The 24,490-nt window shown below is 46.7% G+C and overlaps 1 protein-coding gene across 1 annotated transcript in view; it reads right to left on the bottom strand.

Annotated features, from left to right (window-relative positions):
* LOC119376781 (histone deacetylase 3) overlaps positions 1 to 24,490 on the bottom strand; it is a 79,627-nt gene that overhangs the window by 48,424 nt on the left and 6,713 nt on the right. Inside the window, exon 3 of the mRNA XM_037646492.1 lies at positions 15,909 to 16,079. Within this exon, the coding sequence (XP_037502420.1) occupies positions 15,909 to 16,079 (171 nt within the window). The remainder of the gene's footprint in view (positions 1 to 15,908; positions 16,080 to 24,490) is intronic.

The raw sequence follows: 24,490 nt of genomic DNA, 5'->3' as shown, positions 1-24,490 counted from the left end.
ATAGATATGGTGTGGCTTCACTAATCTCACGCGTTTTTTTGCTGATTGTACGATTCCAAAACGGTGCACTGCTCAAGAATTGGCTGACAGCCACATGCTTTACAGTGCTGGGCTAAATGACTGGGCACTGATCCGTTAATTAAGTGAGTACGTGTGCTCTCGTAACCGGTCATTCAAACATCGGCCGGTTTGGCTGATGTAGCAACTTCCGCACGTAAATGGAATCCTGTACTACAGCCCAGGCCCCACCCCTGAAATTTTTATGATCCATGGTGTCTAAAATAAATAATGAAAATAAGTGTTTTTCGCAAATAGTCAAAGCTTTCAGCAAGTGCCCCCCCCCCCCTCGAAAAAATTCCTGGCTATGGGCCTGCTACAGCCTTCCTACATTCGACAAAGTGCTTTCTGTGCTTCTTCTCACACATATCTTTCTTGCCACCTTTGTTCACTTTTCGGCACAGCGCTGCAAGTTTGTTTTTTGCACTAAATACAACGCGTACACCAATCTTACCAGCAACCTTTTTCAGTCTGTGCGATACCTCGTGAACATAGGGTATAACCGCCGTACCTGCACGAGGCCTTTGATCCTCTTTGTCGCGTATTGCCCCTCCCCTTGTCAAGCTCACCAAAAGCCTCTCAGCAACAGGCACCAGCAGCGCCTGGGGATAACCAGCATTGCTGAGACGTTGCGCTCGGTGCTCAAAGCTAACTGCCACCTGGTGGTGGCACGAACGAGTCAGAGACGCCTTTAGGCAGGAGACGGCAATACCCCTCTTAACAAGTTTCGAGTGTGCTGACATGAAGGGTAGGATTGCTTTCTTTGACGAGCGGGGTGCATATTGCCAACACACATGGTCAGTGTTAAACGACAGCTCAAGGTCTAAAAATCTTATCTTTTTGTCGCAGGGGTGCTCAACCGTCAGAATTAGTGGCTTCATTTCACTCTGAAATATGCCGAAAATATCCTGTGTTGACGACCCACTTGTGTGAAGCACAAGGAAGTCATCCACGAACCGGAAAACCTTGGTCACACTGGTCAGCGCGAGGTGGGCCATGAGGCTTCTGTCAAATCTTGCTAGCAAGAGGTTGCTAAGGACGGGGACATACTAGAACCGATGCACACGCCATCCCGCTGAATGAAAATGGAGTCATTAAAGCTGATGACGGTCGAATGAAGGTAAAAGGTAAGAAGTTCAAGGAACTTGTCGACATGGATTCTGCAGACGTTTTGAAATCTTGTGTTCCCATACCTATCAATACATTCACTCACTTCATTACAGACAAGGCTATGGGGCAAGGAATAAAACAAGTCTTTCACGTCAACCGAGAATCCACCTACTTGCTTCGGGCACTTGATCGAAGGTATTCAAACACACTGTTCGGGCTGGCGATGACACATGCCTAAAGGCGTCTCTGACTCGTTCGTGCCACCACCAAGTGGCGGTTAGCTTCGAGCACAGAGTGCAACGTCTCAGCAATGCTGATTATCCCCAGGCGCTGCTGGGGTCTGTTGCTGAGAGGCTTTTGGTGAGCTTGACAAGGGGAGATGCAGCACGCGACAAAGAGGATCAAAGGCCTCGTGCAGGTACGGCGGTTATACCCTATGTTCACGAGGTATCGCACAGATGAAAAAGGTTGCTGGTAAGATTGGTGTACGCGTTGTACAGCCCGGGCCTGGGCTGTAGTACACAGGATTCCATTTACGTGCGGAAGTACTAGCTACATCGGCCAAACTGGCTGATGTTTGAATGACCGGTTACGAGAGCACGCGTACTCGCTTAACGGATCAGTGACCAGTCATTACTAAGTCCAGCACTGCAAAGCATGTGGCTGTCAGCCAATTCTTAAGCGGTGCATCGTTTTGGAAGCATACAATCAACAAAGAACACGTGAGACTAGTGAAGCGCACCGTATCCATGCACATGGAAATGCGTGCGTCAGTGTTCCTTCCATTTATGTGCATAATTGTGAACTTAATTACTTGTCCAAAACATGACAGCCTGTTTGCCGCTTCTATTATGATGACTTCTCACCCTGTTTGCGCATTGCACAGTTACTGTGTTTTTGTTGTTATCTTGCGCAGTGCTTCCGTATATATTGCATATCCAAGCAATAAACCAGTGGTTGTTAGTTCAGCGCTTGTGTCTGTCGTTCTTCTTCTCTGTCCCATGTTTAGCGCTGTTTGCTCTCGCCTTAATTATGCACCAACCAGCCCAGTTAAGCACACTCCTGCAGTTCATTGGTACATGCATTCGTTGACTGTTCGGACGCAGCACGGTCACGTTTAGTGATACTTGCCATGCTTGGTTCAGTTGTTACCTTGGGCTGCAAACGCGAAGAGTAGTCTGCAATGACTGACGCTATGGCATCCTTTTTAACACTTTCGTGACCGCGGAAAAATTGGTTGTTTCTGGCTAGTCCAAGAAATATTTTGTTCCTGCCACAGAATAATTGATGCTAAAGTGTAGGGTATCAAATGATAGAGGAAAAATTGGTATTTCCCAGGGCTGGGCAGAGATACTCAGAAAAGTATTCCGGAATACAGATATCGAAATACATGAACTGGAAGCCTAAAATACAGATACTGAGATACATTTGCCTTTGACGTAACGGGATATTTCGGAGATACTTTTGCAATAAGACGAAAAAAGTATTCCGGAATACAGTTACAGCGATACAGATACTGGAATACTTTTTTTATTTCAAGGATGCTCATACCACGCAAAGACACTTATTAGTGCAGCATAATGTTGTAAATAAAGTTACAGCGCATCAAAACGTTCAGTTCATTTATTTATTTATTACAGTACGCTCAGCACCATTAAGACATTGCAGGGGAGGGGGGCGGACAAAGTACATAATTAGTAATAATGACACAATTACAAGTATCAATTGCAATAAAAATACACTATTTCCCAGCAACAGTAACAAGGATTGGACACCGAAATCGACATACTTGGCGAACAAACTAAGCTATGCTAGACATAGCACACTTGAAGCAAATAACTCGAATCACTAATGAACACCAGAATTGATTGAGAAAAAGCACACATTTATTTTGAAGATCTGCTTTGTTGAGAAGGTTGCTGTTTAGGCTTCTCAATTGGGCTGTCTTCTAACAGCGTCGGTTCAGCCTCAGCACAAGACTCACGAAAGAAAGTCTGTCTACCGCTGAAGGCATGCAAATTCGTGTTATATTGATAGATTTAGGTGCACGTTAAAGAACCCCAGGTGGTCGAAATTTCCGGAGCCCTCCACTACGGCGTCTCTCATAATCATATGGTGGTTTTGGGACGTTAAACCCCAGATATTATTATTATTATATTTATCGTGTTATAGTGAATAAATACCGCCTTCATAGCCGGATTGCCCTGCAGCGTCGCGATATCTCTTCTCGGGTCATCTAGATACCGAAACACTTCCGCCCTCACTTGGGTTGCTCTGACTGTTCAGAATCTGAAGTCGGTCCCCATCTTCGCAATCCTCAGCCGTCTGACCCTGTCGGCTTCAATGAAGCTTTCACCACCACCGACGCTACCAGCACCCATTTCAGAAAGCCGCAACAGGCGAAGTCGGCTCCGGCGGTGGGGGAGGCTGCTACCATAAAAGACCGTTTCACGCATGTAATCAATTAGGAACGCACCCTGACATTCGAGAGGTGGCTGAAAGTGCGTCAAAGATAGCCATCTTCTAGTCACTTCCGCCGCGACTACGGGAACTGCTTTAGGAAGTGCCGCCGCTTTGAAAACTGAACGCACGCGAAGCATTGCAAAGCTTGTTCCAAGGCGGTATCCACGCTGGTGGGTCGCGAAGTAATGGCTTGCCATCCGAAAAAATTAGGCGTGCTGCACTGACCTTGAGAGACAGCGACTTTCGTCGGCAGAGGCCGACAACACTGCCCCCGCCGTTCTGCCGTCTGCGGCGTTGCGCGCTTTACCACATGGACCATTCTGTGCTTTAGGGGAAACCATCGCCGCCCTATCTGTCGGCCACCGGCGGCGCGCCTTTGCTTGTCTTGGCACAAAAAGAAAAAAAAACGTCATTCCCCCATTGGAAACACGCCTCAACTCATTTCCGACACAAAAAAAACCAATGTAACGAGATACCCGTGTCCTGCATAGTATCGCGATACAGGCGATACATCGTAAATGTATTTCACTACTCAGATGCAAATACATTGTTCAAATGTATCTCGATACAGAAATACAGATAATCAAAAGTATCTCTGAAATACTATCGCGATACTCTTGTATCGCGATACTGCCCAGCCCTGGTATTTCCAATAGTATTAATTCCAAACAACAGATTTATTTCGAATATAAAAAAATTATCGAACAAAGAAAAATCCATCAAAAAGAAAAAAAAAGATTCATAAAATATCAATGCTACTCTGCAAAGGGTAAACATTAAAAAAAAATCGAAATATACGTTTTGAATGCAAGGCCCTCGTAGAATAATAGTGGAAATATAAGCTCTGTAAGTACAAAGATTATTACATAAATACAAGAAATAGGCACTAGTGCCTATCATGCCACCGCGCGATGCAGTTTCTCGATGTGGTGAAACAAAGGCTGGCTGCACATGTTCCAGAAAACAATTTTTTTTTTCTGTTCAACTTTCCTAGCATAGATTGCTAGGAAAGTTGCAGTTCTGGTATTTTTCAATTTTCCTGAGTATTCGTTGAAATGAACAGTGTAGCCTGTTCCAAATCTGCACAAATCCATAACTGAACTTTCATTTGACCTCTTTCTCCCCCATTCACTGCCGAATACCATACCGACCTTCAAATTTCACAATTTTCTCATCCACTGAAAGGTTCCAACCGGGTTAAAAAATAGCGTAGAAGAATCATTCATGTGTTGCAATAGAGAAGACACGTGGTGAAGGTTCTCGTGGGATGCGACGGTCATCTTCTTCCGATCTGAGACACTCAAGAAGCCTTGAACCTTTTCCGTGGCATCACTGACGGTGGACGAAGGCCTGGAAATATGTGTCGTCGACAGCAACACCAATGCAAGCACGGGACTTCAACGATTACCATGTCCACATGGAGTGCGACGAACTTGCTCATCTTCTCGTCAGTAACCTCCCTCCATGGATCCGTCCCTCTCACTGTATGTTGGCTTTTCGAAAGTATGCATCCACGCATACTTATCTGTGCGGTTGCATATCTCTCTGACAACTTCTGTGGTAAAAAAAAAACACGAAGACGCCGCCGCGCAGCACACTGGAGTGTTGGGTCAAAGTCCGCTCCGCGCCGTCTTCGCGAAGAGGATTGCGCTCTTTCTTCAGCCGGCGCCAAATGCTCCCGCCCGAATGAAGTTAACACCTTGCAGGTAATAGCTGTTATTTTTAGTACGCAGCGGATACGTTTATATCGACGCACGGCAGCGATAAAATGACCCGAGGAGAGGACGAGACTTATCGGCGGATAGCTGCTGATATTCCGGGTAGGTTTGACACACTTTCGCCGTCCGTACCGAAGCTTGGCGAATCGAAGTCGTCTTCCGTGTCTGTGGTGCTACCATCATCCAGAGATTCCCGCTCAGATTCATCAAAATCCATCGAAATTCGCCGTTTCTGTGGAGCACCCGCGTGCGACGTCGACGCGAAGTCTGAAAAAACGAGCGCTCACCTACCCGACAGCGGACGAGCTTTAAAAATCTCCCCGCGGTGGAAAGAAGAAACTCGGAAACAAAACTGATAAAAAACAAGTATTTTACCCTTTGTATTGCGTCAACTGTCCAGAACCGCTCGGAGAGTGCTAAAACTTGAACTTGAAGTCATCGATAACATACTATCAATAAGAATGGGTGTGGTCACGAAAGTTAAGCCAACATTTCTTATACACTCAAACCTCGATAACGAACATGGATATAACAAATTATCGGCTATAACGAAGTAATTTAAGAATAGTCTTACAATGTTACAGATACAGTGTTACAAATAAACGTTTATAACGAATTTTTGGATATAACGAAGTTATTTTCGTGGCAGATGTGATTTTGTTATAATGAGGTTTGAGTGTATTCTATGAAATCTTCGGGTCGTCAATGACGGCTACATATTAGAAGTGTACTTTGAATATGTATTCGGAGACCAATTATCCCACCTAATTACTGCACGCCGCCTCTCCCGAACACCAGCGGCAGCTGGAATTTCACGGAGGGAAAGCCGAACGGTGTATTAAGGCAAAAGCCTTAGATTCCCCATCAAACGCGAAAATTGACCGTTGGCAGTGTCAACACGACTGATGCAAGAAATCATCACGTGATGACGTCACAGATGGCAAAACTTTGTGACATCATCCTGAGGTCACATCACGTGAGGTCGTCATATTAGATCTTCGCTTGGTCAAAAAGGGCCGATCACAGAGGCAGTGCATCACCATCTGAGGTGCAGAAAGCTTGCAGTGCCTCCGATCCTTGAGGCTGTAAGAAAACCACGTCAGGTGCAGAAAAACCTTGGAGGAGGCAGGGGATATTCAATACATTGACTGGGAAGAAAAAAAAGCAGATGGCTTTCGCCTTTCAGTCGTCTTAGGTGAATGCATAAGGGACCCCCTGTGAGTTTTTCTTTCTTTATCAATAATGGGAAATAAAAAAGACAATCGTGATTTCTTTCCGTTCCATTTGCAGAGTGGAACACAACAGTAACGACATACTAAGGCACACGAATGGCGTGGCTGCATTAGCCTGAAATATAAAATAAAATGAGAATGCTGTCAAACTCGAATGCAAGTATCGAACCGGCAGCACGAACAGCCTGTCGAATACATACACTGGGGATAGAAAGAAACGCAAACATGTGGCACCTACATTCCTTACTGTTTCGCATTTATTTTCAAGCGGTTGTAGCCTGGATGATGAATGAAAAGACGGAGTCCTCCATGATACAATTAAAGACCCTCTAGCGTCTTTTTATTCCCACCACAGTCAGTGCGTCATTAAAACAGCGCCGCTGTGTTTTCGTTTCTTCCCATCCCCCCTGCACCTGTGAAAGCCTGAGAGAAGCACGAATGCAAATAAACTCGGATGGAAACGCGATACGCGTGGCCGCTCAGCGCCAGCTTCCCGTAGTCTACTTGCACAGCGCCACCACGCGGTAGCGGCGAGCGGAGGCGGGGCACGCGCTCGACGGCCCAAGGAGAGCGTTCGCCCAGGCACTGAAAAAATAGAGGAGGTGCTGTTCTTGTACACACAGCAGTTTTGGTGAGTGTTCATGTAGCAGCTCTTGGATATCGTCGAGGTTTCTTAGAAGACCTCTGACGTTCCGTTGTATAATTTGTGTATCCATTTTGAGTGTAAATTAGTGCTGTGTGTACTGAAAGAACTACTGCCTTAAGTCAAAGAGCCCTTTCCAGGCCCCGTGATGCGGGCTTTTTCTTTTTTGGCGCGCTCCAACGAGCTGCACCATTCCTTCGGCGCCCGAGACGCCGTTGGGCTTGCCATTGTGTCCATCGCCTCTGTAGAGACGCTGGATGATCGCTCGCGTGTTACACGCACAGGTGTCAGAATTTTGGGGCCTGAGCAGAAGGCCCTGGGCCTGCAGATCCGGAGGCGTGCCTGCCCTTTGGTTGCGAAGCAGCACTGGCTGCTTCCGCCGAGGGGGCGGATGGCGCTACCGACCGTCCACTGTGCGTGGTACGTGCGGTCGCCGCGAATCTTTGTGGCACTGCCCCCTTGCGTGCCACATCCGCGTACTGACCCTGTGTGATAGCAAGGCGTTGGCGCCTCCCTAAAAGAGATGTTTTCTGTCACCTTGAGTGTGATTATTCTTTTTCCTTTTTCCATGAAGGACACGTGCGAGAGTACGCTGCGTGTCTGCCATTGCAGTTTGCACAATGGGGAGTTTCAGCAGAGTTGTCAGTAGGGTGTTCGTGAACAGGTTTGACGGCCACGGCAGCGCTGGGAGCCGTGACCGAAGTGCTGGCACTTGAAGCAACGCCACGGGTTCGGTATGTACGGCCTGACCTTTAGTTTCAGGTATCCTGTTTCGATATGTTCTGGTAGCGTGCTTGTGCCAAAGTGAGGATTAGGTGTTTTGTGAGGATTTCTTCATCATCGCGCCTGATTTTGATTCGCTGTACATTTATCACGTGCCATTCACTCCAGCCTTCGAGGAGCTCAGTTTCTGTCAGGTCGAGTAGGTCTCAGTGGACACTACACCTCGGGAGCTGTTATGGGAACGGTGCGGTGTGACAGAAAGAGGTGTCGTTCCGAAAGAGACGAGTTTGGCGAGATTTTCGAACCGTGTCTTGTTTTGAATTTCAAGGAGGAGGTCACCACTAGCCATTCTTGTCACCTTATAACCTTGACCGAGTGTATCGGTCAGGCATCTTGAGACAACAAAAGGAGAAATCGTTCTTGTGTTCTTTTCAAGGTTTTCGCAGTGGATGATGTGGAGTCGTAAGAAATTTTCTTTTGGTTTCTGAAAAAAGGTGTCTTCGGTGCACCGTCTCTTTGTGAGAGGGGACGTCATGCAGTCGGGGGAAGGAAGCTGAAGCCATAAATTAGTATTCTCATTCGGCAGCTATGCCAGCCGCCCACCATGGAGCCCACGTGGGACGCGACAGCACTTAGATGTCCATAAGGCCTGCCAAGTCAGCTGTACACACAGCACTATAACCAAATATCATGTGCCCAAGAGAGGCACACACACAGGTTAACCCTCGCCACCAGGAAACCGAAGTAAACAGAAGTGAGAGAACAGGAAGGATGAAAGTGGGAGAAAAGACGAAGATGTGAGTGGGAGAGGAGAGAGACAGGAAAGGCGACTGCCAATTTCCCCTGGGTGTGGTCAGCCCTGGGCGTCTGCGTGAAGCCGGGGCCAAAGGGGCGTGTTGCCTCTGCCGGGGGCCTTAACGGTCCAAACGCCTGCGTCGGCTCAGCCCCCAGAATCTCCTTTCCCCGGACACGGCAAAGACGCACGGCTAGGCGGGGGGGTCGAAACTCCTCCTTAACTCGGTCCGTGGCGTCGCAACACACCAAACGGCCGCGTTGCGTAGACGCCCCTGCGGACGCCACAATTATGAGGGATGCCTTAGTGAGGCTCTGGAAATTTCGACCACCGGGGGTTCTTAACGTGCACCTAAATCTAAGCACATGGACCTCAGCATTTTTCCCTCTTATCAAAATGTGGCTGCCGCAGCCGCAATTCGATCCCGACCTGCAAGTCGGCAGTCGATCATCATAAGCACTCGACCACAGTGGCGAGTCACCTATGCTCTACCAAGTGAGCTACACAGACTGTTATCCGAGGTTGCAGTTTGGTCCTTGTCGCGGCAAGCTGCCTTTTCGTCCACTTTGCTTCCTTCACATTTGTTCATAACTACTACAACACCAGACTACAAACAGCATTTCCCATACCATCCCTGGCTTTGTTGTCTGTTGGTTTTCATTAAATACACGTAGGTTTCGATGACAAACATACACAGTCTCAAACATGGAACCAGTGAAGGAAAAGAAAGTGGGAAATGCTCTGTCCTACAAATGTTTGAGGGTCATTAGGCGAAAAGCTAACTTAAAAAACAAAATTACTTCTCCATGGACACCAGCTCGTCTTTTGAGAGAATGATGGATGGTTCGCTAACACAGCTGTCACTAGCTTTGTTGATGAAAAATGGATCTCTTTCCAATCTGTTGCTTGCTCTTCTTAGAAATCTGCTCTCCCGAGTACGACCCCTGCAATGCCACACGGGAGTGGCTCGTGACACTGCCCAGATGTGTACCACTCTTGGCCACAACCGTCTGAAAACGTGTCCAGTGGCTCGGTTACGGTATGTTTTTACTGCAGTAAGTGATAAGACTGCAGCAAGTAGCTTGTGTGAGAGTGCCACGGGACCAACTAGGCCAAACCAGTGAGCCAGGAACAATGCATGAGTGTTGCTGGAGGACGTAACAAAAAGCAGCATCCTGCCCCAATTGGTGAGGCCGCGTTCTGCCTAGTACTATACCTTGTTTTAGCGAAACAGGAGAGAACACAGAGACGAATGCATTTGAAACAAAGAGAAATGACCGTGGATGTACAAACTAAGCGCCCTCTGAAATAGCTATATATATCACTTCTTGTGGTTGCGCTTGGCGTGGCCCGCAAACTGAGCTGCATCAGTACACACCATTTGCTCGTCCTAGCCCCGTCTATTGCAGCTCACTGCAGCGTGCTGTGCAGGCAAGTACGGCATCTGCGTACCAGTTGAGACTGGTCACAGCATTCTTAGATGTTATGCCTAGCCCAGCAGCAAGGAGATGAATAATGTGACGGTGGTGTGAGTGCAGGAATAAAATCACATCCCTTACTACAGCGATCTGAATGCCAGTGAACCAGTGTTGTACGGAACGGCATTCCAAGGAACGACGTTCCAGGAACAAGTTCCTTTTTGGAGGAACGCCACCGTTCCATTGAGGATCGGTGGAACTGTAACGTAACTCGTTACATTTACGTAGGAACGCATAGGGAACGGCGTTCCTTCTGTAAACGTTCCTCGGCATTGAACAGGCGCCCGCACACAGCACATCATGCAGAACAGGTGGATGGGTGACCGCGTGTGGCGCAAGAATCTGTCGCTCGCCTGTCACTTGACTAAGGCTGCATCTGGTTTTCACTTTCACAGGCGCCCGTGGGGGCACAGCGAAGCACGCGATGTCAAGACGACCACGCGTGGGAGGAACACAGCATTTTAAATGCGAAGCATTTCTTAGCGAACCTTTGGCACTTTCATCGCACGTCGATCACTCGTAACGCTTGGCTCAAAGCCAGAAATTACAGCACAGAAGTACTCGCTCACTGCTTCGCATGAACCAATTCCGACAACGCGTGGGATCTGCCGAATTTTTTTTTTTTTCTGTTTGTCTGAGCCAGTCTGACAGCAATCACGGGCCTTCTTGAGTGTAGACACACTTGGAGAACTTTTATTGACATTCGAGAATCTCGAACCCCATTGCAAGGCTGCCGCCAGGAAAGGGCATGCAATTTTTGTGTGTGTGTGTGTGCGGGGATGGGGGGGGGGGGCGCTGCGTATTTAACGGTTCTGCTGCGCGCCCCATGGCCTGTCGGCATAGGGAAAAGTGGGCCGACTACCGTAGTCGAGGCGCTACGCGTGGTTCCGCAGAGTTTTTCGAACGGCGCGAATCATTGTGGCAAATCTGCTGTTTGACGTGCATGGGACGGAGGAGGAAATCGCAACGCCAGAGGCCGCAGAAATGAGCGAAGCACCGACGTGCACTTTAATTATAGTTCAGTTCGACAGCCGCCGCACCGATAACGTCTGTCATGCAATAAACTATAGCGTACATCCACGCTACATTGTTGTTGCTCCCCGCTGAGCCTGCCCTTGCCTCTACGACCACGGTTGACTTGTCCCTATTTGTGTACAACACGGCACCCTCAGGCACTTGATGGAACGGCTCTTCAACATTACCAACGAAGTGCTGACGAGAAAACAGGTTCCTCTGTCGGATACCAACATCGAGATGCGACTCTTGCTGAGTGCGAACAAGGGATTTACTAAGTTGCGAATTTATTTAATATATTCTACTCACACTGCTGTATTGAATCAGCACTCATTAATGCCTATATGTTGTTCTTTTCGATGCGGTTTCCTGTGAAAGTAACTTATTTATATTGGTGCATGTGTGGGAATTTCTGTTTGAATATCTGAAGGGCAGTACTATATGACGGCGCATTTGAAGACTGACGTGGATAGTGCCCCATGTGTTGAACTTGTAATAGACGAGCACGAAAGTTGCAGTTAGACATGTCTGATGTCTGTAGTATGGCCGGTGGTTTTAAAAAGTTCGTCTAGGAGCGTTTCTTTAGATTCATTTGATCTACATTTAACCTACTGCCGGCGATGTCAAATTCGAAAAAATGTAGCTCGATGCATAGGTGTGCACAGGGTTCCCCATCAGAGGGGGAGGGGGGGGGGCAAAGGTTCATCGCAGCCCCCCCACCCCACCCTACTAAGTCAATGTGTGGGGCAGATTTTGCACCCCCTCTCTTAGGTGATTAGAGGGGGCGGCCGCCCCCCCCCCCCCTGCCCCCCTGCGCGCACACTTTTGGCTCGATGTTAGCTTTAAATTGCTCCCCTTATTTCGCCTCGGGGTTTCAGGCACTCTATTTTGATTAAAAATTGAAATGTAACGTCAAAGCAATGACACGTTCCAATTTTCGAAAAGTAACTGGAACGCGTTCCTTTCGCATTGAAGGAACTTGTAACGGGAACTCGTTCCAAGATTGGGTAGGAACAAGGAACGAGCCTTCATTCCTGTTTTAGAGGAATGCAGTGATGCTACCGAGGACTTCTGATTTGGAGCAATTTTTGGAGCAGCAAAATTTCCGTTTTGGAGCACTTTGGAGCAGCAAAATTTTCATCTTGGAGCACTTTGGAGCAGATAATTTTGCATCTGGGAGCACTCTGGAGCAGCGATTTTACATCCTGGAGTGCACTACAGAAGCATATTGCAATAACATTCAAGCACCGGAATAATTACTGTGGGGCTCTTATGAAGGCTAGAGATATTTCGATTCATTGCAAATCTCATGGAAAAAATCATCTCAGGAGAACTCCATACTTCACTGGCTAATGCAAAAATAAGGGCTCATGCAGTCAAGTGTTCTGAATTAACCTCTTCGGCGATTATTTTCGACACTAGCAAATAAACAGAATACCATCAATAAAATTGCGCTTTATGAAATAACACTCTAAATACATCTATGTGGTTATCAGCAGACATTGTAGACAAACGCCGTGACGTACAGCACGCCTCAATGCCCAAGAGCCACACTGTCCCTAATGCATTCCCCTAACGAAACTCCAAGGCGAAAGCCAGGTTCTTTCTTCTCGATCGACGGGTTGATCCTCCCCCTCCTTCTCTACAAGCTATCTGCACCTCACCTGGTTTTGCGCTAGCTCCATGATCGCGCACCGATTACGGAAGCAGTGTAAGCGACGATGTCGTGATGACGTCATCACGTGACATCACGATATATGACGCCATGATGACGTCACAAGTTTTGACGATCTATGACGTGATGATGACGCCATCACATGATTATTTTTTTTGCATCAATCGATTGACGCCGCCGACGTCAATTTTCGTGTTTGATAAAGCATCTCGTGCTTTCTCATTAATATTGCGTATTGAACGCTAACAACCTGGCCTTACATACCAAACTGTCTTCCACGATGTCACCTCGCTCCTGCCATGCGCGAAACAGCTTCGCTTATCATCCACTTCACAGAGTGAAATGGCTCCTCAACTTTTTTTTAATGTTTATTGTGATACAATTACATGGACGCTCTCCGCGGATTTTGGCCGTCGCCATTGCCGTATTTTCTGTATAAAGACCAATTAATAACATCACCACGCGCATTCTAGCCGCGGGTAAAAGCTAGCCGGCCGTATGTCTCCGTCGCACGGACAGCGCATGAGATAACATCTTCCCGTGTGCGGGCCTGCCGTCGATTGCTCATCAAACAGAGAGGAAACGCCCGCCCGTCTTTCGTAAGGAGCATGAAAGGACGCCAGGGGAGCCGGGGGGGGAGGGGACCGCATCGTTCGAAGGGCGCAGTCGTTTGCGCGCGCGCCATCTCGAGGCATCAGGAGACGGCTCGTAAACTTGCTGTGGTCTCAACGCTTACTTCGTGTTAGAGAACTCAGAGCAAGAAAACGCTTCGTTTCCTGGAGCGCCATACCCTTAAACCAGTGTTTGTTGAGTTACGCGAGATCGAATCCAAAAAGTTAGCTGCTAGCCTTACTTCTTGTTAACATACAATTTGTTGATATCGCATTCATTGCTTCGCCCTTAGCGAAACTGAGTTTTTTACCCATCAGCTATGACCCCCGAAAGCGAGGGGCGGACGTGTAACATGGGGTAGCCGCTTCACTGTGGGCCGTCAGCGACGGGCCCGCTACTGACAGCTGCGTATTTGCGCTGCTGCCGACCAGGATATATGCTTTTATTAATGAGAGATTTTTAAAAAGCAAGCAAAAAATTCGATTTGGATCCCTAGCACGTGAGCTCGAAAGGGCAGGGCCTTTTAGGGGGTATTTACCGCAGAGTGATTAAACTCGGACGTGCTGGTATAAGCAATTACGAAAACTCTTCCGAATGAAGATCCATGGATAAAGTATATCTGAGGAAAGCGTGAAGCGTTTCCCACCGTTCGCGTGCTCTTCCATAAACGCGAAGCAAGAAAAATTCGATATTGTTCCATATATACTGCTAGCGATCCCAGATTTCATTCCGCGATGTCCGGAAACAGAAGTGACAGACATTTTAGCAGCACACATGTAGTTATTACTGACATTGCTTTCCTTACATGCCGTGCGACGCTTGAAACGAGCTATCAGCACGTTCTAGAACAGACGACGTCCGCCAATGAATCGCCGTCGCACTTTCTCGCTACCGAGAGGCCTAGACGTCACGAGCCTCTGCGGAGAGCGCGTTTTGCTGTCGAGCCGACTTGCAGAACAGAAGCTGCGTCGGCACCGTGCATGGCATCGTGGTTTATTCGGGACGCACGCGCGAGCGCTATTTATTCAGCGGAATAATTCTTGGTCCATGGTTGCGACTTTGGCAGCCCCAATCAAGCTGCACATTTCTGACGCGCCGGCCGTGCGATGCCGGTGATAGACGCCCCCAAACCCGAGACTTGGCGGCGTTTGGCGCAGTTTGTCGGGCTATTTCTCGTTGTCGATGATTGGGGTCGGCGATGCGCAGTAAAATACAATTTGGCGCACTTTGGCGCAGTTGGCGCAGGAGTGGAATCACTGGGAATGTGTACAACGCTGCAGTGAACAAGTGATCAGGCTAGGCATGGCCTACGAGACTGCACTGGAATCAGAGCAACTGTAGGTGTTGCAAGTCAAGCCGTTTAAGCTGAGGTTGTCACAGACATTTTCTTGCTCTTGTTGGACAGCATCATTTTTCCCCCTCAACATGGAAGAGTCAAGCACGCAAAATGCAAGCGACTGAATCGGAAAAGAATGCCAAATGAAGCAGTGCATTCTTTCTTTTTTTGCTGCTTTCATGAAATTTCATCATACACATAGCTCTGTATCATTACGGCGGGCCGTCTTTTTCATTGCACCTCTAAAGTTCTGCACCTTATCGGCAGACATTTTAGTCAGGGAGTGTGATGAAATGACCAAGTAACTTCGGTTCTCCCTTCAACTTTGTTAGATCGAGGTTGAGCTGTCTCCTCGTCAAGTTTTCTTGCCACGTGCACGGCCAAAAGGAAGAAAATCGGCATTTTGTCGAAAACATTGTTGATGAGTGCCAAAAACATTCATCAAGAGCATTGTTAAAGTGCAGCACTGTAGAAATGCTGTGCTGTCCCTGTTGAGGCAGCAGAAACATTGCCAGGAAAAAGCGTAACTTACAACTCTGGCAAGTCAAGACCGAGTGGGAGACTGAATCTAAAATTCAGTTCGGGACATGAAAAGGCATGCATCTTTAAAGGGACATTTTTCGTTCATGCAGTGTTAACCATCTCCACACAGTGGAGCCAGGAAACACGTATAAAGTACTTTACTATAAGTTTAAAATTTTCATTGCCCAGCATCTGCAAGCCACCCTTACCATAATGGATGACGAGTCAACACAGTTAGCTGGGTTTGTGAACTCTGCGCATGGCTGAAATCACTGGATGGCAATTGTGGGTTACGTGCACCAGGCGCAACAACAAAGCAGCTGCTTGCATGTCGTGACACCAGACTGTGCTGACACAACACAGTGGAGCCGATAGTGGCTTTTTAAGGCACTGAAATGTATTCGCTGCATTACGAGGCACCGCAATACTTTTTTCAGGGTTCTTGACACCAATGCATTTATGCGGAGCAATAATAGGAAAGCTCCTAAAATTGGGGTCGTCGACCATTGTCGATGAGTGGTGTGTCCCTTACCTGCACACCGTCCCCGTGGTGAATGTCGATGTCTATGTAGAGCACTCGCGGATGGTACTTGAGCAGCTCGAGAATGGCGATGACGATGTCGTTGACGTAGCAGAAGCCAGACGCTTCAAACTTCTTCGCATGATGCAGGCCACCAGACCAGTTGATTGCAATGTCGCAGCACTGCCAAGGTGCAAAGTTTCATAATGAGAGTGAAATCTGGTGTCTAAGGGAACTGCAACACATGGCGCTTCAGCCAGCATGGCAAAGGTGGGTGGTGCATGCACAAGCTTCGCTCTCTCGGCTCATTGTGGCCTGCAGCTGCTCTGCTGCCTGCACTTCGCCACACCTTCACCAATTCAAGTCTAAGATGGAATTACCAGCGCAAAAAAGACGGAACATTTAGGAAGGACATACACACACAGTGCTCAACTCACAACTCATTTATTACTTCCAACGCAGGGTCTTTTTGTAGGCACGCGTCGAAGCAACAGAAAGATAACACGAAAAAGAAGCAAAGAAAACCACGTGACAACTGCTTGCCGAAAAGATAATCAACCGAAGGTAACCGCGCAGTCGAAAATTCTTACGCCATAAAGTACGCCCCCGACATGAAGGAAGTGAAGGCATATATGATCCTAAAACCAACCGGCAAACACGCTAAAGCCAGAGAAGCCAAGGCAGCCGAGCAATGCGAGCAAATTGTTAGAGAGATTTCAGAGGCTGGGTGACAAATGTGTCAGCAGGCCTTCCATTTCCCTCTCAAATAAGAAAGTAAGCTACCTACGGCGCATGCCTTTATAATAGTTTTTACCCTGTGCTTTACACAATAGCTTTTACCATGTGCTTTACAAATTTTTATATTTCATTTTACCTTTTAACATTTTATACCTTTTTTATCTTTCTTGTGTGGCTGCCTTGGCTTCTCTGGCTTTAACGTGTTTGCCGGTTGGTTTGGGGATCATATATGCCTTTACTTCTTTCATGTCGGGGGCGTACTTTATGGCGTAAGAATTTTCGACTGCGCAGTTACCTTCGGTAGATTAGCTTTTCGGCAAGCAGTTGTCACGTGGTTTTCTTCGCCTCTTTTCTTCACGTTATCATTCTGTTGCTTCGATGCGTGCCTACAAAAAGGCCCTGCGTTCGAAGTAATAAATCAGTTGTGAGTTCAGCACTGTGCGTGTGTGTCCTTCCTAAATGTTCCGTCTTTTTTGCGCTGCTAATTCTATCTTAATCACGAACCAACTCGCCCAAGCAGCCGTTTCAGCAATTCAAGTCAGCTCACGAGGTTCACAACGAGCAATTGTCTTATCCAAAACAAAAGCCGGACCACAGCAATAACAAAGCCACAAGTGCATTCGAAGCCGCAAGCAGTGGCTAAACGACTCCCAGCACCCCAATTGCCTCTAGTAAACGTGGCAGGAAACTCTATGGCCAGTGCAAATATTAATGTGAGCAAGAAAAAAAAGGTGCCCTTGCACGTGGCATCACACCCAATGCAAGCTGAACACATGCATCATTTGACTTCAGAGTCATACCAGTTGTGAAACTGTTCTGAAACCCAAACATGCTGATAGATTTGCAGAGGACAGCAAACTAACGAACCACCTTTGAACAACGGCAGAAAATTCACCACACTTGCACGATCGTTGCAGTCTTCGTCATTGCGCAGGTTTTCCACGATAAGAATTGGGAGAAGTGCTTTCAAGAAAAACCTTTGAGTTCTATCTATGGCCACAACACCATCTATGCAATGTAATCTGCAAACGCAAACACATTGCTCGCTCCATCAAGACTGCATCGCTTGTGGGCTTCTGTTTGGGAACACTAAAAAAATTTCACTCGTTAGCTTCTTTTTCTGCCTACAGGTGGTGCCACAATCGGAAGACTTTTGCGATTTTGGCCAATGGCATGTTTTGATACTTGGAGCCCACGAGAAGTTTTGCAACTCGAATGACTGAAGAGCTCGCATCTCTTGCTGGCTACCTACCACACCTGTCATTACCAACCAAGTATAATACTGATTCCAACCAATGTTTTTTTTACCTTCTCTCAAACAGTCAGCTCATGAATCACATTTAATGCCCATATAGCACCGGTACCATGTTGGCTTATGGGCAGCCAAGCTACAAAGTCACATAACAAGACAGATGGAAATAAAACACTTTCAGTCTATAGTCACATTTTGATGGAGTTCAACTGCTACTTGTGAAGTTTAAGGAGGGTCTTCAAATATTTAGGGTTTTTGATCGATTTTGATAAAACTCGCAGAGTCTATGTGTACATGTGTGCTGGTTTCAAAATGCAATTATTTTCCAGCACAGACTCTGATGGAGAGGGCGGGCATATTCTTCAGTTATAATGCCGTGTTTGGCCACAGGGCTATGTCGAACACTTGATGACAATGAGAAGCTCCTTGTATTGTCGGAGAACCTTTAGCTGCTCTGGCTTATGCGAAGGAAGATTTGAGTTGGCATCAAAAACTGGTTCAGCAACATGGATCATTCAAGTGATGGAATTTATGAGGAGCCTCCCTCAGAGCACGAGTTGCTTTGGGACACTGAACCTCATAACTTCTTTTGTGCTTAGTCGTTTCCCTAAGAGTCCATTTAGAGACACCCGAGGAATCAAGAACACGTGTGACTGCGAACCTCTTTTCTTCTTTTTCTTTTCTTTTTGTACAAGGGCCTAAGAGAGATGCAACTTGTCCACATCATACGGAACAGCTCAACTTGCGGCATTCTTTTTTTTATTCACATTTACGAGTGACATATCTTTGCCTGCAAGCATTAGTTTAGATAGAGCAGGCTTGCCGTGTTCTCCAGTGACATTCTGTATATATGAAAACGCTCATAAACAATATCCCCAGCTATACTTGTCTATTGTTCTTCATTGTCATTGCCACACGCGTTCATATTTTGATGTATTCGGGTTTGAGCCGCAAAAACTGTTAGCAACACTCGGTGCACAGCCCGCCGCTATACTTGGGAAGCTTCGTGATTTTTCAAGATCATTCTGTTAACATTATGCGCAGGATGCGAATAGTCAAGTTTATTCGAGATCTTACGCGAGCACCAGCGATAACGCGGGGAAGCTTCGATGACTACTTTATAAAGGCCGATGCACTCGCCGGCGATCCGATTATCCACGGCCGATGCTCTGTCTGCTGTTCTCAGTGTGCTGGCCTGAATTGCTTGTAACTCGTCTTCTCGCTTTTTACGGGCACACGTTCGCCCAAATAAAAGTTTAGTCTCGAACACGTCTGCTGCTGCCTTCGTCACGTCACGACCACGTGACAACATCAACAGCCCTGAGACTCTTCAATCGTGCAGCCCAACACAATAAAGTCCTTTCCCAATGTTCACAGAGGCTTTTCACCAATCCGATTGGTTGTTCGCACTGTGATTACGAGCAACTTCTGTGACCTAATCCGTGAATAAGTGTTGTTCCTGATGGCTGGAACACTTTATAAAATGTTAAAATTTAAAAAAAGAACAGTTTGTTAATAAAGAATATAGAACCAAGATTTACTGTGCAGTAGAAAACATGTGCAAGCGTCATCTGCCTATGTTAGAACATAATCTCTGCGAGCAATGTTGATGTTAAGGTATGTTTTCTAGAGTACCAAGGATCACCTCTGTGAGCTGCAAACATTTTGAGTGGTGGCATGTCAAGTTCAACGTGTGCCTGTGCAAAGCAACTGGTGAGCAAAGTGACTGTGGCGCACCACTGAGCATCAGGGTTCTTTTGCACTCACTGGTTATCATTGTCAGACAGCTTTAGATCAGCTTCTGCAGATTACAGTCGGGATTTTCACGGCACCTATGCTTCGGCTGGCGGACATTCGTGGGAAGCAGAGCTTAGCCTGATCTCCAGCAACTCTGCAATGAAGTTGAGCTGTGCTACAAAGAAGGGTGAAGGGTACTGACAAAAAAATCTTCAGCTGTCGTTTTCTTGCGTCAAGTTGAAGTCGAACTTGATTTATTTACCACACAAAGCACAAAAAACTGCACATGAGCTGTGATTAACTCGACGTCCTGTGCCCAGCAGCAGACCACTTGAGCAGAAGTACATAAAACATGCACACAAAACTAATGGCAGTCATGGTTTGTTGAATAATGCATATAAGATGGAAACTACATGCATTATGTAACCAAATGAAGTAAAAACACCAGACGATCACAAACATTGTGCTAAATGCGAGTACAAATCATTACTCCAAAGTACATGCAAGTCCTCTATCGTAAAGCAAAATTTATTTAAAACCCGAGTTAGGCTAGACTGCATCATCTGAAAACCAGAGTTTGTGCGAGATCACGGTACATGCCAAAGTTCCCTGCGCCTCAAAGAGTGTAAAGAAGCGTCATATGGCAAGTTTGAAAGGGCTCTCAGAATACGTGTGTTCTTACGTATTTCACATTTAAAGGCAGATAGTAGCTTCCTTTCCTTGTCTAATATTGAAATTCCAACTTTAGCACATAGCGATAACCAAAAGCCAAGCCCTCCAGAGCCAAGAAAACGTAAGTGTGAGCCACCCTGAAAAAGATTACTAGTGCGCAGTTGCCATACTAGGGAACGGGACAGTGGCTGCAGCCCGAAGCGATGGAAGCCCTATGCCACGACGACGCGCCCGTAGATCTATGAGAGGTGCAAACGCCCGGTTCTGGAACTTCGACATCTGTGCCATGACTAAAGTAGCTAAAGCCCAGCAACAACCTAGAAGCAAGCAGATTAAACTTCAGAATCGTCCAATTTCGCTGTTTCAAGCCTTGCGTGACTTAGTGCAAGCTTTGCAAAGCAGTCAGCAAGGAGCTGCATACGCCACATTGTTTGGCTTAAAGGTAAATCAAGGTATTCATGACATGACATGTGATTCACTCTCACACAAATGCCACGCTCAAGGTGCATGTGTAATGTCTGTCATGGATGATATGCATACATGTACAACCTTGCATATACCATGCTATTGGAGCATATATTCTGGTATATACAATGCATCACCTATAATTTATGGTCGTCACGCACTCCTGTCATGCAATACCAATATTGGTATACATGTAGTGAATGCAAGGGCCACGAACGCACCAAAACTGTCGCGTAAGTCATGCCGTACATGATATACATTCTATGATTTTTCCTGTTCCCTTTCATTTATATTCGTCACGCATTCATGGCAAGCCATACCAATTTTGGTATGTACCCATTCATTGAAACGGCTGCGAGGGCACCATGAGCGTAGCATGTGAATCATGCCGCAAGTGACACGCATTTCATAATTTTCATGCTATGATCTGCTATTTATGTTCATCGTATAGTCGCGTCACACCATACCAATATTGGTATATATCGCACTAGCGAAACGGCCGCAAGCATACCATGAGCGTGGCATGTAAATCATGCCATACATGACATGCATTTGATGATTTGCATGTTACAACCAGTCATTTATATTCGCCATGCAGTCCTGTCACACCATACCCATTTTGGTAGATATCACTCCAGCAAAACGGCCACGAGCATACATCAGCGTGGCATGTAAATCATGCCATACATGAAATGCATTTCATGATCTTCATGTTAGAGCCTGTCATCTATGTTAATAATTCAGGCATGCCACGCCATGCCAATTTTGGTATATACCAAGCGAGCAAAAGAGCCATGAGTGCACCAAGGCAGCATCATGTAAACCATGTCGTACATGAAATTATGATTTCCAACGCTACAACCTGCCAGTTATGTTCGTAGTACACTCTTGTCACGCCAGACTAATTTGGGCACATAGTTACTGAATGATACGACCACAAGCGCTCTGAGACCGTATTGTGTAAACCATGCCGCACATGACCGTTCATGTCATGGTTTGCATGTCATGATTTATGTTCGCCATACACTCATGTCCCACCATACCAATTCTGATACAAATCATTTTGACGAAGTGGCCGTGAGAACCGCGGGATGTATATCATTTGAACAGCTAAATAGCGCAAACTTCAGGGACGAAAGACAGGAGAATGCGACACACACAAGCACTAACTTTTAACTGAATTTTATTAAAGAAAACACACGAATATAAAGGGTAACCCCGCGCCTGTACAGCTTCACGTCCACACAACCACAAACACCCCTAAGTGATAAGATTCATCTCTCTAAATGCACAACACCAGTTACGTAGAAGAAATAAAAGTTAGTAAATCACATGTCACTATCTTGCGATACACCCAAAAATATAGTTCTTTCACTGACAGAGCAATGGAAGGCACGCTGATACAATGCCTAACATCCTTGGTCATCTCTGCTGCTTTTACTATTTCTCGCCTTTTTTGGTCGTCATGAGCGAACAGCACTGAACATTTTTCACATACCGGTGTACAACCACAGCTTCGGCAATGCGTCGCCACATGACCTTGCAGACCTCACCGGACATTGTACGCGTGCTCCCTGAGACGGTCGTTTAAGCAGCACCTGGTTTGTCCCACATATCTGCTGCCACATGTTAAAGGAAAGGAGTAAACCACTGCTTCTTTACATTATCCAAAGCGTACACGATGCTTCATAGAACACGTGCGCCTTTCTTTGGCCGTTGGGCATGTCATCTTGCAAAGGCTTGACAATTTCTTGGGTGCCGACATGACAACCTTGACATCTGCATGTTGCCCCACCTTCTTTAAATTATGGGAGACACGGTGGATATACGGAATTATGGCAAACCTCTTATTTTGACATTGCCCTGTTTCCACTGTGGTCTGTCTTGGCTCTGGCCTGGCACCACCTCTTACATTCTTTATCTTGCGATGCAAAACTTCTGCCACCGCTGTAATTACTTCTTGTGGGTATCCAGCAGCATCAAGCCTCTTAATTTGCATGTGCAAACTTTCTTCCATCAGACCTGGGCAAGATTTTTTCAACACACTTCCAAGACAAGATTCAACGTTAGCCCTTTGAATAATTTAGTGTGCGCGGATTGGTAGGGTAGGAGCAGCTCCAAACCTCTAGGTTCGTACAACCAACAAACCTCATCAGAAAACCAAGTCCTCAAATCTAGAAACTATTTCGTTGTTCTGCGGCAACTTGTGGGTTATGACAAGGGGCTGTAAACCTTTGGAAAAAATAGATAAAATGCCAGAAACACTTGCATCAAGGCTAGCATCACTTTGTTCAAACAGTATAAGATAATCATGGACAAAACAGAAAATTTCTTGCACCCCTGCCTCTTTAATTTTCATTTAAATATGCCTATCGATGCTGGCCAAGAACAAATCACTCAGAATGGGGGCAATACACGAACCAATGCGCACTCCCTCTTCCTGCAAGAACACTTCGCCAGACCATTCAACAAAAGTTGAGGTAAGGTACACTGTTAAAAGCTCAAGAAAACCCGCGGCAGACATACAAACGTCATTCTGAAAGGCTACAACGCAAACTGATCAACACATGTCAGAATATCGTTCTGGGGGATCCAACAACATAGGTCTTAATTGTCCACTGAAAATTCTGCTGCAAATAAGTGACCACTGCCTCTGAGTTTTTGTTGTGGAACGGGTCATCAAGATTAGACAACTTGAACTTGAATTCAGTTAAGAGTTAGTGCTTGTGTGTGTCGCATTCTCCTGTCTTTCGTCCCTGAAGTTTGTGCTCTTTAGCTGTTCAAATGGAGTACCAACTAGCCCAACACGCACTTTGCTAAAATGTATATCATGCTCGTCATGACAGGCACGTCATGATTTCATGTTACAACCTGTCATTTATGTTCATCATAAAGTCATGTCACGCCACACCAGTATATTCCACACCAGTTTCATATCCAGTTAACGAAACAACCATGAGAGCACAAAGTCGTAAATAGCTAGCTAGCTAGACGGACGGACGGACGGACGGACGGACGGACAGCAGCAATAAAAAAAGAACCTTCCGTGCATCAAGGGACGTAATAAATTGCTGTTTGTTCGTTTCCGTTTGATTCATGGAAAAAAGAACCTCTGTGGCATTGCCACGGGGATGGAGCGCGTGGTTCAAAGGTTCCGTTTTAGTCGAACTGCCGGCGCCCTGCTTCGCTCACGCGGTCGCGTCTCAGTGGTAGTTTCAGTATCGCGTACTGCCGCGTGTGTTTTGCATGCTCGTGAAAGTCGCTCGGACAGAAAGTTCGACAAAATGCCGCATGCATGTGATGCTGCCGGATGCCCGAATGGTGCACAACGCCAGTGCTGCAGCAAGGAAACCAATGTGTCTTTTCACTGGGTGCCGCGGAATGAACCCTTACGCTCGAAGTGGCTTATCCGCTGAATTGGAGCCCAGCGTCGCGAGCCAATGTCTCGTTGTCAAGTTCTCCGTCCAAGTCCATTGCGGTGATTGCGGCAAGCTTCGATGGCTTCGATGGTCGTTGTTGCTGCTGTGAGTCCCGCTACTTTTGCTCTGCTGCTACTAGTGTCGGCGGCCGCGCAGTAAAGGCGGGCAACGTTGGGCACGGCAGCAGTGACGTATGAAAGTCTGATTTCAGCGGGAGATTTGAAGTGCGCTAACGCGATGCGGACCACTAAAACCTGATTTTATTTCAAAATAAGCACTTCCTTGGTATAAAAGTAGCACTACGAGGTTTC

This window comes from Rhipicephalus sanguineus, unplaced genomic scaffold (assembly GCF_013339695.2).
Source record: "Rhipicephalus sanguineus isolate Rsan-2018 unplaced genomic scaffold, BIME_Rsan_1.4 Seq224, whole genome shotgun sequence".
NCBI lineage: Eukaryota > Metazoa > Arthropoda > Arachnida > Ixodida > Ixodidae > Rhipicephalus > Rhipicephalus sanguineus.
Note: the sequence above shows the minus strand (reverse complement) of the source record. Positions and strands in the feature narration are given on the sequence as shown.